The 13,386-nt window shown below is 49.0% G+C and overlaps 1 protein-coding gene across 2 annotated transcripts in view; it reads right to left on the bottom strand.

Annotated features, from left to right (window-relative positions):
- Nucleotides 1-206: 206 nt before the first annotated feature.
- Adcy10 (adenylate cyclase 10 (soluble)) overlaps nt 207-13,386 on the bottom strand; it is an 81,867-nt gene continuing 68,687 nt past the window's right edge. For both annotated transcript variants that reach the window (XM_013521435.1, XM_013521436.1), the window contains 9 exons: nt 12,751-12,926; nt 11,130-11,286; nt 6,212-6,416; nt 6,034-6,130; nt 5,202-5,317; nt 4,168-4,285; nt 3,056-3,251; nt 1,504-1,692; nt 207-597 (listed from right to left, as the gene is read on the bottom strand). In XM_013521435.1, coding sequence (XP_013376889.1) covers nt 436-597; nt 1,504-1,692; nt 3,056-3,251; nt 4,168-4,285; nt 5,202-5,317; nt 6,034-6,130; nt 6,212-6,416; nt 11,130-11,286; nt 12,751-12,926 — 1,416 coding nt within the window. In that variant the 3' untranslated portion in view covers nt 207-435. The remainder of the gene's footprint in view (nt 598-1,503; nt 1,693-3,055; nt 3,252-4,167; nt 4,286-5,201; nt 5,318-6,033; nt 6,131-6,211; nt 6,417-11,129; nt 11,287-12,750; nt 12,927-13,386) is intronic.

The raw sequence follows: 13,386 nt of genomic DNA, 5'->3' as shown, positions 1-13,386 counted from the left end.
TGTCTGAGGTGGGGTTCGTGTTAGACCCTCCTGTCCTGATTCCCTCACCTGTGTCTTCCCTGGCACTGTGGTCTGGGTGCCCGTACCTGGTCCCACGGAGCACAGCCCGTGTCCGTCCCAGCTCTGTGTGGGACGAGGTGATGCTCTCAGGAGGGAAATTCCACAGCCTTGCCTTTGTATGTGGGAAATAAAGACACCTGCTACCGTTTCTTACAATATACGTAAACTTTAAGCATGTAAACGACACCCACATCGGGATTACGGCTGTTTCACTTAGAATCCTTGCTGGCACAGGTACATGATGCTCATGAGGAGAGGCGCTGGCCCATCACCCGGTTTGGGAGGCGTCCTCTGGGCACCCTAATGTCTTTTCCGAGCTCGTCCTGTCAGACCACGATGGTTCTCACAGTAATGCCTGGTCTCTTTCGTGAAATGTTAGAAGGGGGTGTCCAGGATATTCACCCGCATCAAGAACTTGTTTTTCTGAAGATCCTGGATGCTCACCTTGCCTGATGAAAGTTTGTCCCAGGACGGGAGACTCAGCACTGTGCGAAGCCACTGGTCTTCCATGAGCTCCACGTTTGAGTACCACCACTCCTGTGGGAGGAGAGAGAGGGCAGAGTTCACCCGAACGCGAAGCAATCCTCCCGCCTCCGCCTCCCAAGTGCTGGGGTCACGGGCATGCACCATCACGCCCAGCACACTTCTTTCTTTAAATAAACACAAATAATTCAGTAATACTGGATATAAGCCTGGGTACTAAGCATGGCTTTGGCTTTTTGCTTTTTCTTTGTGCTGTTGTTGGAAGTACTGGGGACTGAACCCAGGGCCTTCACACTGAGCTACATCCCTTCTTATTTTTAATTTTGAGATACGGTCTCACTAAGTTGCTAAATGGCTCAGGATAGGCTCACACTTGAGGCCCTCCTGCTTTGGCCTCTGAAGTGCTGGGATTACAGGTGTGGACTAGCATACTAAAGTGGGCTTGCTTTGGAGGAGTCGCACCAACAGAGGGAGGAAAGCCTTGCAGACAAATGACACACAGAGTGTGCAGTGGGAGGGCATGGGGAGGGCAGAACCTGCACCGGGGGGGTCGCAAGCCAGAGCTGTAAACTGCTGGTCCTTTTAGTAAGATCCAGAAAGGCTGAGGTGACCGCTCTAGTCAGAAGTGTGCAGCCCCCCAACCCTTTTCATGTGCTGGAACTTGACCCGCAAGGTGACGGAAGCGGTAACATCACTAGAGGTCTTGTGGAGGGGATCAGCGCTCTTACAAAAGGCCTGGACACAGCCACGTGAAGACACAGCAGGATGCGGCCCTAGCGGAGACCAGACCTTCACCGGGCATCCACTACGCCTGTGCCTGGGTCTTGCACTTGCCGACCTCCAACACGGACAGCACTCAGTCCCTCCATCCCCAAGTCACCGCCAGCCTAAGGCGCCCATGGAAACTCTCAGGACGAGCTCAGCCAAGGGCTCCACGCCTGGGACTGGCCGACCGCCCACCTTGCTCTGGAGCAGCCAGCTGTTCTCCAGCACGTTGCCCTGAGTTTCTGAGATCTCCAGTGCCTGGGTCAGGAAGACGTCGCAGTTCCGCCCATCTCCCATGAGCATGCAGACGTAGGCCATCAGGTGGTAGAGCCGCGGGAGGAACACGGTGCCCATGGTGTTCTGAGACAGGAGACTCTCCAGGTTCTAGAGAAAAAAACAAAACTAGAATCAGAAAGAAGCCTTGGTTGTTCGGTGGTGGTCCTGGGCATTGAACCCAGGGCCTGCCCTCTTTTATTTTTTATTTTGAGACAGCATCTTGCTAAGTTACTAAGTTGCCCAAGTTGGGGGTCAAACTTGAGATCCTCCTGCCTCAGCCTCCCATGTGCTGAGATTACAGGCCTGTGTCACCTTGCAAGACAGGAAGGAACACAAGAGCTATTTGAAGCAATGATGAGTAAGCCCTGGAACATACGTATTAATTCGTCAATCATTCATTGGCTTCCAAGTAACTTGTGTTCTGCAAGATAAGCAAACATTTCTAATAAGTTTTAATCTGATATTAAATGAGAGATGTCCCATGATCACAACTGGGGCAAGGGTTCTCTCTGTGTGAGTCAGTCTCACTATGTAGTCCAGGATGGCCTTGAACTCAAGACCCTCCTGCCTCAGCCTCGGTGTGTCACCACACCCGACCTCTATTCCCTTCTTGAATTTTAAAAAACTGCAATTTCCTTGAGTTCCAAGACAATGGTTTACTATCTTTGCTGTAATCCCAGTAGCACTGGTTATAGTTTTAACCAATACTGTTTTGGGGATAGGAGAGCTTTACTACTTTTGTTTGTTTTGTGCTTTTGTCTAATTATCTGCTCATTCATCTCCCTGGATTTCCAGGTATTAGGTTGGCCGCAAGTGAGGCACACCTTTACTAGTCTTCAATCCCAATTTATAAGTGCTAATGACAGGCAACTCACTTGTCAAATCCAATGCCTGTGCTATTGGAGAGAAAAAGGAAACTTGGAATAAACTAGGTCATGGGTAAGATGGCAAAAAAATATCTTTCTGAATAACACGGATTTAAACATATGTCAAATTCCTCACAAGTTACCATCTTAAGTGAACGACATTTACTCCATCAGATTAAATCACAAAATAATGTTGCGTATAACCAAAGTAATTTCCATATCTTGAAGGAGATCCAGCTGCCAAGCACAGTGGTGGACATGTGTATTCCCAGCACTTTGGGAGGCTGAGGCAGGAGAATCACAAATTTGAACCTAGCCTGGGCTACTTAGCAGCTGAGCACGGTCTTGTTTAAAAATAAAAAAGAAGAAAAGGCTGGGGATGTAGTTCACTGTGAAGGCTCTTGGTTCAAGCCTTACTATCACAATCAGTCAATGTAGCAATTTCTGAGTAGCAAGGCAATGGGCAGCCTACATTTACTTCTTCCCAATTTTTCAGACAGACTGTTTAAAAACCTCTTATTATCATGCATCACTTCGAGAGAGCCCAGGGCATCCTGGCACACCCTGGGGGATGCTAAGCCCCTGGCTAGAGACAGCACCCTCACCTTGAGCAGCTCCACCCCTCTGTCTTGGGCCTTTTGGCATTGCTCTTCGATTTGCTTTTGGAGGCGGAGCACCTGCCCTTCCATGTACTTCACCACTCCTCCGTAGTAAGCGGTCGTCGGGGTCCTCCGCAACAGGAGACTTTTACCTTTGCCAATGAAGTTGGAAAAGCTGTCCCATTCCTGGAGCCTGGCATACCTGCGCCACCACAGGGGAGGGGAGAAATCAGCGCAGCTCTCGGTGGGGCTGCCTTCCTGACAGATCTCAGCACTGCCATCTCAACCCTATTGGGGGACAGGCTTGAGGCTCAGCTTTTGTGGGCTCCTGGGGCCCAGGTGCCTGAAGATGCCATCCGCACCAGGCGTCCCATCGGTGCCAAGCTCCGGGTCTGCTCCCCGTTCCACTCCCTCCTCCCGCAAGGAGACAGGTCTGCTGGTGGCTTGGGTGGGGGGACAGGGAGGCAGGTGGGGCTTCTTATTAGTCCCCTTCAAGCCCTAGCACTCCTCAGAAGCTAGTCCTGTACCCCTGGGCACCCTGGGGGGGAACAGGTTTTAGGACCTGCCCCCCAGGCAACCTGCACAGGCACCCCCATCCCCAGGGCTGCTCAGGGTCCTCTGTCAAGGGGGACACGGTTTGCATACAGCTGACGTGCATTCTCCAGAGACTTTCAGTCACTTCTAGAGTACTGGGAATACCCAGCGCAGTGCAGGTGCTACTTAAATAGTGCTTGTGCTCTATTGTTCAATGACAAGGAAACACCAGTACCTGCTCGGTACAACTGCAGTGTTTCTCCCCCACAGTAATTTCTGCCTGGCTTTAACTGAGTCCATAGATACAGAGCCCATGGACACAGACAAGGCTGTCTGTGCCGCTGGCTTCTCCTTCATCCCACACCGTGGGGGTGGTGTGTGTGTCAAACGTGTCCGCTGCAGCACACACGACAAGGACGGCGCCCGTTTCCTGACCTATACAATCCTCCGTGACACCTTCAAGCTGTCCCATATACGTGTTATAAAGGACTTTTCTTTCTTTAAAAAAAATGTTTTTCCCCAGAGAACTTTTCAGGATGCAACGCTTTCGCCGGGGAACCAAGTGTTACTGGACAGACCGTTACCAGATCGCCAGGGCCGAGTAAAAGCCCAGGAGGATTCCGCTGTGGAACCTGAGGATGGTGTTGTCCTCGTGGACATTTATGAACTGCAGACACTCCTCGAAGGGTCTGTACACAAAGCCTACGGAGAGAGAAAGAGCTGAGCTCTGCTGGCAGGTGGGAGGTGGTCATCCCTCTGGCCTCAGGGCCTCCTGCCTGGAGCATTTGCCACTGCTTTGTGAATCCGCAGGAACCCAACAGCCACCTCGCTGCACTGCCCTTCGCAGGCTGCAGCCCAGCTGCTGCGGAAGCGAATTGGACACAGCTCCCTAACGCAGATCAGGAGGAACCGAGTTGAAACCATCTGACCTGGCCCAAGTTTAAAGACGAAGCCTTAGCGCGGCCTGTGACTTGTCCCTCGTTCCAGCCTTGTCCCCTTGTTGGTGGCAATCGGTGTTTTACTATCACATCTATAGAAAACAGCTCCTGGTTGGTTCCTCTGGGTTTTTTTTTTTTTTGGGTTTTTTTGAGACAGTCTTGCTGTGTAATTCAGGCTGGCCTCAAACTTGCAGGGACTCCTCCTGCCTCAGCTTCCCAAACGCTGGGATTACAGGCCAGTACCACCACGCCCAGCTGTTCTTCTGGTTTAACATGGATAAAGAGGGCTTGCTACTTGATGACACTTGAAAGCCGTCAGGAAAGAACTTGTTTTCCAAGTCACCAACAGTTACCAGGGCCTAGCACTCTCAGCAGCAGCCGTCCAACCCTTCATCCTAAAGTGTGAAGTCTCTAAGCGTACCCTGCTATGAAGGAAATACCCGTAGTAAAAGGCACCTACTGAGACAGCGCCACCCTCTCACACTTAGCTAAAGTGCTCGGTCCTAACTGTTCTCCTTGAAGCTCTCTTGCCATCTTGGCACCTGTGGCATGGCCCTCAGCCCCCACCACTGGCTCTCCCGCTCCTGGTCCTGCAGTCCACCCAGCCCCCACCACTGCCTCCTCACGCGAGCGCGAGGGCTTTCCACTCTGTGGCTTTGAAATCCCAAAGCCACACGCACCACAATAAAGCATGATGTCCAAACAGAAGGCATAGAAGCACGCCTTGCTGAAAATGTGCTCCTCCTCCTCGGACAGCTGCCACAGTAACTCCAGCATCTGGATCAGTTGCTTGTATCTGTAGGAAAGAAAAAAATGGTGGGGTTAAAAATGTCTAAAGAGAGGAGAGGAGAAGAGCAGGTCCAGGCTGGGTCTCCTCTTGGTCCTGTCCAGCAATTCAAAGCAAAGTACAACTCCCCACCCCCACCCCCACCAGTACCGGAGATTGAACCCAGCGCCTGAGCTCCATCCCCGGCCCTTTCATTTTTTTACTTTTTGGGACAGGGACTTGATAAGTTGCTAAACTGTCCAGGCTAGGTTCACATTTTCAGTCTTCCTGCCTCAGCTTTCCCAGAGTGCTGGCATTCCAGGTGTGCACTGCCATGCCTGGCTCCAAAGACAGCTCATAAACAGACTTCCAAACTGCAAACTCAGCCCAGCTCAGGTACTCGGATCTGCCACTGGCGTTTCTGCCTGTGCTCTATCCTGGTCCTCCAGGCTGGCCTGGACCTTCAGCCCCGAGTGCCCCTCCCTGGCTGTCCCCCTCCTGGAAACTCGCCCCTCTGCCTCCACCGGGCAGGCGGGAGGCCAGATTCCCAGGACGGGTGACTGACTCCCTCTGGTCCTTTGCCACCAGCCAGAGCAGCCCAGGAGAGACGATGCCTGTGGGAGAAGTCTGCTCAAAGGGCATCGCGCCCAGAGGACCTGACTGCCCTTCGGCCAGGGCACAGGGAGCCCAGATCCTGCAATGCGTGGCTTCCTTCCCAGCTGTGGGAACTGCTTTGGGACAAATACCTGTTCCTCAGCAGGAGACAGCCGGAGAGGGTCACAAGCACCAAGCAGTAATTGTTGGGGCTCTGGAGCAGGGCCCACATCTTCTGAGCCGGGAAGCCTGGGAAGAAAAGAATCCCTGGCTGTTGTTCGGCTGCAGTCTCTACATCTTCTTCCCTCTGCTGGCCCTGCCAGCCCTTACCTAACTCGATGGCCAAGTCCAGGTGGCCCATGTTGAACTTGATGTGGCTCAGGGTGCTAGCCACGTAGGCCACCATCTCAACGACCTCGCCGTCCAGGGGGAGCTGGAAGATCCGCTCCAGGGCCTTGAGCTCATAGGTGAACCACATCTCTTGGTAGCCAGACAGCTGGTGAAACAGCGAGTAGTCCAGAAACGCCTTCACAATCTGTCAGGGCAGCCGGGGAGAGGGGCAGGTGGTGGGTGGAGGTCAAAACAGAGGGAAAAGGGAGGTGGTGGGGGGAGGTCAAAACAGAGGGAAAAGGGATTTTCCTTTCTCTTTATGCACTTCTCTGTGTGTGTGTGTGTGTGTGTGTGTGTGTGTGTGTGTGTGTGTTTTCAGTACTGGGGATTAAACCCAGGGCTTTCACACTGAGTTATGGCCCCAGCCCTCCCTTTTGTTTATTTGTTGAGACAGGGCCTCACTCAGTTGCTAAATTGCTAAATTGTCCAGATTGAACTCAAACTTGCAGTCCTCCTGTCTCAGCCTCCCAGAGTGCTGGGATTACAGATGTATGCCACTAGGCTGTTTACTTTGTTATAACAAGTGTTACAAAACACATTACTTTTGTAATTTAACAAAAAAGAAAGGTTAATTTGGTTTGTTTGCTTTTTTAAAAAATGTAAGAAAGGACTGGTTGTAAACCTACTTGGAGATTCAAGAGAAGGTGATCCCTTCTGAAAAAACTCATTAAAAAAGTAAAGTTGTGTCAAAATATAGACGCTTAGAGAATGGGGAGGGAAAAAGAACTCCTCTTAAAGAATCAGATTTGTTTTATATATATCACAATACGTGTAAGTTGCTTTGAACAGTACAAACAGTTGGCTGTGGTGACACCTGCCTGTAATCTTAGCACTTTGGGAGGCTGAGGCAGGAAGGGTACAAGTTTGAGCCTAGCCTGAGCAACTCTGTGAAACCCTGTCTCAAGATAAAAAAATAAAAGAGGGTTGGGAATGTAGTTCAATCCCCAGTATAAAAAAGAAAGAAAAGACAAAGAGAGAAGAAAAGACGAAAGACAAGAACTCCCAGGAGAAACGGACATGCTCAGGCAGGAGCAGTGTGAGGCAGGTGGGTGGTAGAGGCATTGTAGAACAGGGCCTGTTCCCTGTAATTCCTCCATTGCACAGAATACAGTCCACACGTTCTGCTAAAGGCCAGCTGCTGAGTGTTTGTTAAATCACAAAGTTCATCTTAGCAAACGCCCTCTTCCCGGCTCGGAACGTGCTTCAGAGGATGCTACCAAAGAGGGGGGGCCGGAAGTGGTGGGGAGGACATGGAACTATTGGGCAAAAAAGTCCAAGGCTGCAGTCAAGCCCAGGACTTCATAGATGAGAACAAGAGAACAGAGTCTGACGATTTCAGAGTGCGGGGAAGGCTCCCAGCCGGAGAGTACGTGGCTTTCCTGGGGCACCCAGCGGAGGAAGCCCATGTCTCGGGGCTCACCCTGGTCTGTTCTCTTACGCGAGGCTGTCAAACGCCGCAGGGAGCCCTTCCGCTGCTCTTCTGCTTTGTCTCAGCCACCTCCCTCCCTTCCTTCCTTTTTGGTTTTGATTTTTCCTTTTGCAGTACTGAGGATTGAACCCAGGGACTTCACCCTGAGCTACATCTCCAGTCCCTTTTTTAATTTTTCAGTTTGAGACAGGGTCTCATTCAGTTGCTAAGTTGCCCAGACTGGGCTCAAACTTGTAATCCTCCTGCCTCAGCCTCCCAGAGTGCTGGAATTACAGGTGTGTGCCACTATGACTGACTGTTCCTAGCCACCTTGATAACAAATATCTTCCTTCACTGTTTATTTGGACTTTTCCATTTGACCTTGCCCTAGCTCTACCACGGTGGTCAGGAGAACACCCCGGGGTGGAGAAGTAAAGTTCAATCTGGGTTTGTTGAGCATCCAACAGAGTAGAGTGAGGCAGTCAGCGAGATGGTCAGGAGGACCTCCCAGGGGCGGTGACCACTAAACTGTAAGCAGTCGGCAGTAAGGACCAGGGGGTGGACACTCCAGGCAAAGGGGACATCTGATATGAAGACTGGCTTGAACCTTGTGTTGGAGGAACCCAAAGAGGACCAACATGGTGCTACTCGGTGGCCCAGGACTCCGCAGGGACTAACTCTTTATGGTTTTATAAACACTTCTGTGTCTGTCCTTCCCTACTAAAAGGAACTAATGCTGGGGACAGATTCCTGGCTAGGAAGTTAAGCTCTTCCAACACAAGGCTACTTTTTTTTTTAAGACAGGGTCTCTCTAGTTCAGGCTGGCCTTGTACTCACTTATGTAGCCCAGGCCGGCTTCAAACTCATTGCAATCCTCCTGCCTCAGCCTCCTGAGTGCTTATGTTACAGCAGTGTGCCACTATGCCCAGGTTACTTGGCCCTGCTCCTTTATTTATTATTTTTATTTTTTTATTTTTTGTCTTTTTGAGACAGGGTCTCAGTATGCAGTTCAGGCTGACCTTGAGCTCACTTTGTAGCCCAGGCTGGTCTCAAATTTGCAACGATCCACCTGCCTCAGCCTCCCAAGTGCCAGGATTACAGGTGTTCGCCACCACACCCGGCTCGGCTTGCTCCTTTATTATTGACAGCGTTGATTCTAGGAGGAAGTGACTGACCCAGAAGACATTCAAATGTTTATAAAGAAGCTGGGTCACTCTCTTTAGATGAGTTGGGTTTGGCTGAAACATTTCTTGCTCTTATCTCCTGGAGTTCTCATCTAACCAAGGGCTTGTGGCTAGCAACCTTGGCTATTGATTCTCCCAGTTGGTCCCAGGACCTTTGCGGGGTCCCTTAGACCCTGTAACAGAGCACACAAAGTCAAAGCTAGTTTCACAAAGTCAGGGCTTAATTTGTGTCAGGAAAAAGAGAGGCCTTGCAGTGGGCCAAAACAAAAACAGTGGGGGCCCTGCCCAGCTCACCAGCCAAGGTTCTCCCCACACCCCTCCCCTGTTGGTGTCTTCGGGCTATGTTACGGCCCTCTAATATGATACGATTCCTTTCCTAGAAACGTAAGCATGTGGGGAAAATCCAAGTGACAACCGCCAGGGCCAGACTAGTCCTGTCACCATTTGTAAACTGAATTCTCATTTGAAGGAGTTGTGACCTCTTGCTAGTTCTCAGCCTGAGCCAAAATCTTCGACCTGCTTTCTGTTTTAACATGTCGTGATTCTATTTTTTATTTTTTTTTATTTTAAAAATAAAAGGAGGAAAACATTAACAGGCAGACAACCTTTTACAAAATAGCAAAAGAACAGTACAGACAATACAGAGTTACAAACAAAGTGGTAGGAAATTAACAATGCTTCTTGTATTACATATTGATATCTTCAAAGTGGTTTCTCATGAAAACAGATAGAGACATGCAGTATTGATCAGTCAAGGACTCATTGACAGTTTCTTTCAGCAAAGAAATAGAAGACAGTAGATCAACTATGTTAACTATCCTATATATACATACATACAAAATTTCTCCTTCTTTCCCTTCTCTTTTCCCACATCCCAGTTGCCCTTTACCCTTGAGTGCTTTCCTATCATTTCACAATGTCTATCATACCTCCTAGTTTAAATTAACTCTTTCAGGTTTTACACTAGTGAAACAATGCGGTGCTTGCACATGCAGGTCTGATTTATTTCACTTATGAGTTATAGGTAAATGGTCACATTTACCTATAATATAGAATTATAGAATATAGAATCAACTAGTGATTCTATCTTTTAAAAGGGACCTGTCAGCTGCAGGTGCCGCTCAGTGGTAAGTGCGGGCCCAGTGCGCAGGAAGCTTAGTGTTGACCCCACCACCGCCACAAACAGATCACGCAGAGCAGTCCTTCGACATTTTCCCTTTTCACTCTCATTCTCAGAGTATAGCTGTGGAGTTTTTCAGCGACAACATAAGCGATCTTGCTACAGAATGAAGGTAGAAGAATCCACTTACCTTCTATGAAGCCAGATGTTAATATACTTGCAAAAAACAAACAAATGAAAAAAATTGGGGAGGGTAATACTAGAGATTGAACCCAGGGCCTTCGCAATGAGCTACATTCCCAATTTCATTTATTTATTTATTTATTATTTTTGGTTTTTTGAGATAGGGTTGTGCTATGTAGTTCAGGGCTGACCTTGAACTTACTACATAGCCCCGACTGGGCTTGATATTGTGATCCTCCTGCCTCAGCCTCACAAGTGCTGGGATCACAGGCATGCATCACCACACCCAGCTCCTTTATTCTTATTTTTGAAACAGTGTCTCATTAAATCACTGAGTTGCCCGAACTGGGCTGGAACTTGCATTCAACCTACCTCAGCCTCTCAGAATGCTGAGATTACAGGTGTGTACCACCAAGCCCAGCATACTTGCAAAAATGTAACACTATCACTTAACATTTTTTTTTGTTTGTTTGGAGAAATATAGTTTTTTAAAATGAAAAGTTAATTCCATTCATATGTAATGTGTTTATGACTTTTAAAATATTCTTAAAAAATATTCTTAAAATTTCTCAGTTTTTGTTCTATGATAACATCAATAGATATAGCCCATATAAATAAAAGCCACTTGGAATCTTTGGTAAGTTTTAAGAGTGTAGGTGATGCTGGGACAAAATTTTGTTTGTTTGCTTAGTCTTTTGAGACAAAGTCTCACTGTGTAGCCCAGGCTGGCCTCATATACATGGAAATCCTCCTGCCTCAGCCTCCGGAGTGCTGAAATTACAGGCATGAGCCACCATGTCTGGCTAGGGGGCCAACATATTTGAGAACTGCTGGCAAAACTCTCTAGTTAGCTTCTTTTTTCTTTTCATATCCTCATGACTTTGAGTCCCATTTGGCTTTTGCTAGGGTTATCTTTCCAAATTAGATTCAGAAATTTAAAGAGCGGCTTCAGAAACAGCCTACCTGGAAATCATTTTGTGTCTCCAGCGCAGTGTTCACCTGCATCACAGCTGTCAGGTGGGCGTAGTATTTGTGGTAAAAATGATCATTGAGGCTGTAGAGCCTCGACAGCAAGGAGAAGCACGCCACCTGCTGGTAAAGTTCTGCCAGTCTCGCCTTCCTGTTAGAGAAAGTAGAACCAAGGGAACAGGAAGAGGCTGGGCTCATCACAGGGTTAGGGGTGCAGGGTGTGGGCTTGGGGCTCGGCCTGAAACTCGCTGGGTGATGCTTAAGATAGTGCAGATAAAGCAGTGGGTCCGGTAATTGCGAATTAAATGCAGCTATTTTTAAAAGCACACTGGAATCGTGCATCACATTGAGGCTGAGGAAAACTCTAAATGAGCCCATTTTACATATGAGGAAGGTGAAACTCAGAAAGGTTAAGTAACTAACTCCAAGTCACACAGCAAGAAGGCGGTGGTGAGCCCTGTGCACCTCCAGCCCCGGCTACTCCAGTTCATCATATTCTCCACTGCTCAGCTCCGTCCCGTGAGGCCTCCTCTTCACAGAGGAAATGCGCATTTCGCACTGGAGGAGGTGAGTTTCAGTGCTGGAGGTGTGGAAGGGAAGGGCCCAGGGCCTTCTTCAAGAGGGCTTGTGCTCTCAACCGGCCTCTTGACTGCTGAGGTAGCAAAAACTCTCGGTATGGTATGCAGTGGAGATGTGCGGTGGAGATAGAACTCCACTGGGCGGCTGCAGCATTACTAAGCACCCAGCCAAAGAAACCGAGCAGAACCAGAAATTGTTCTCAAAGAGCAGATTTTAAATAAAGATAAGGAGAAAGGAGGAAGTAGAGCTGCTAAAGAAGAACTCGAAGTGCTTTCCATGTAGAATCGATGACATTGGTTCTGCAGGGGAAATTTTCAAGGCTCTAGGAATACATGGACAGTGTAAAATCTCTTCAGTATAGGTCATTCATGCGGACCACAGACATTCTTTTTTTTTTTTTTTTTTTGAGACAAGGTCTCATTTTGAAGTGCAGGCTGGCTTTGAACTCCTGACAGTCCTCCTGCCTCAGCCTCCTGAGTGCTGGGATTACAGGTGGGTGCCACCACACCTCGCAGGACTACAGACATTTTGATGTTAAATGTTGTTTTGGCAAACAGAAGACCACACTTCTAGGGTGTGTTGGTTACTTTTCTCTGTTGCTGAGACAAAATACCCAATGCCCAAAATGAAGGAAGGAAAGGTTTATTTAGCTTATAGTTTGTGGAGGTTTCAGTCCATACTTGGCTTGCTCCGAGGAAGAAGATAACAAAGCAACAAGAGCAAAGCGGGGAATGGCAGCTGAACAACAATGCAGCCAGAGCAAACAGGCAGAATGGCGGCAAGCAGCCTCTTTCCTTCCCTTACATTGTAAACAGGCTACCCCCACCTAAGGGGCGTGTAGCTCTCACATAATCTCCATGCGCTCCTCTTCCACAGGCTCAGGATATATACAAAGTAAGCACCCTGGCTTCCTGCTGAGTCACTTAGCCAAATCTCTAGACTCCCCAAGTTGACACAATGTATCAACCATAACATGGGGGCTGCTTGAAGTGTAGAGAGGGTGAGACCCTCCGCTCTCCCCAGACGTTCCTCTTACCCTGGGGGCGGGCTGGCTTGGACCTGCTGGTTGAAATAATGGCAGTGTTTCTTTTTCTCCAGATGATCATAGAAAACTAGGGAGAGTAAGTTGTGAGGAAAGGCGCGCTTGAGAAGCCTCAGTGCCTTCTTCAGTGTTTTCTTGGCCAGCCCCATCTGGCCCATATTAAAACAGACCTACAGGAAGAGAGGAAAGGGAGAGAGAGAGAAAGAGCAAATGCAAGGACTCTGGACACGGCCGGCAGATTCCACCAAGAACAACTGTGGGGATTCTTATCCAAAAAGCTCATCTGTGGCCCAGAAAGAGAAGCCTCTGTGCTGGGCCTGAGGGGTGTGGGACTGGGGCAGAAAGGAAGGTGAGAGACTAGGGTATGGCTTCATGTGATTGCGCCTCCTGTCTCGGTGGAAAGGCTGGCTTGTTTGCGCTGGTTTCTAGAGGTTGTGACAAGTGTATGTCAGGAAGCTGTCAGCCTGGAGGACAGGGCCAATTAAGCTGCTGCAAGGTGACAGTGAGGGGGTTCAAGTCCAGCACCCTGGGGTCCTGGAGTCTTGGAGAGGAACGGCAGGGACCAGGAGGAAAATACAGAAAGGGCAACTTCTAGGGAAAAGACCAAGGAAAATAACTGATTTATTTATG

The sequence above is a fragment of the Chinchilla lanigera genome, unplaced genomic scaffold (assembly GCF_000276665.1).
Source record: "Chinchilla lanigera isolate Chin_1 unplaced genomic scaffold, ChiLan1.0 scaffold00061, whole genome shotgun sequence".
Classification (NCBI taxonomy): domain Eukaryota; kingdom Metazoa; phylum Chordata; class Mammalia; order Rodentia; family Chinchillidae; genus Chinchilla; species Chinchilla lanigera.
Note: the sequence above shows the minus strand (reverse complement) of the source record. Positions and strands in the feature narration are given on the sequence as shown.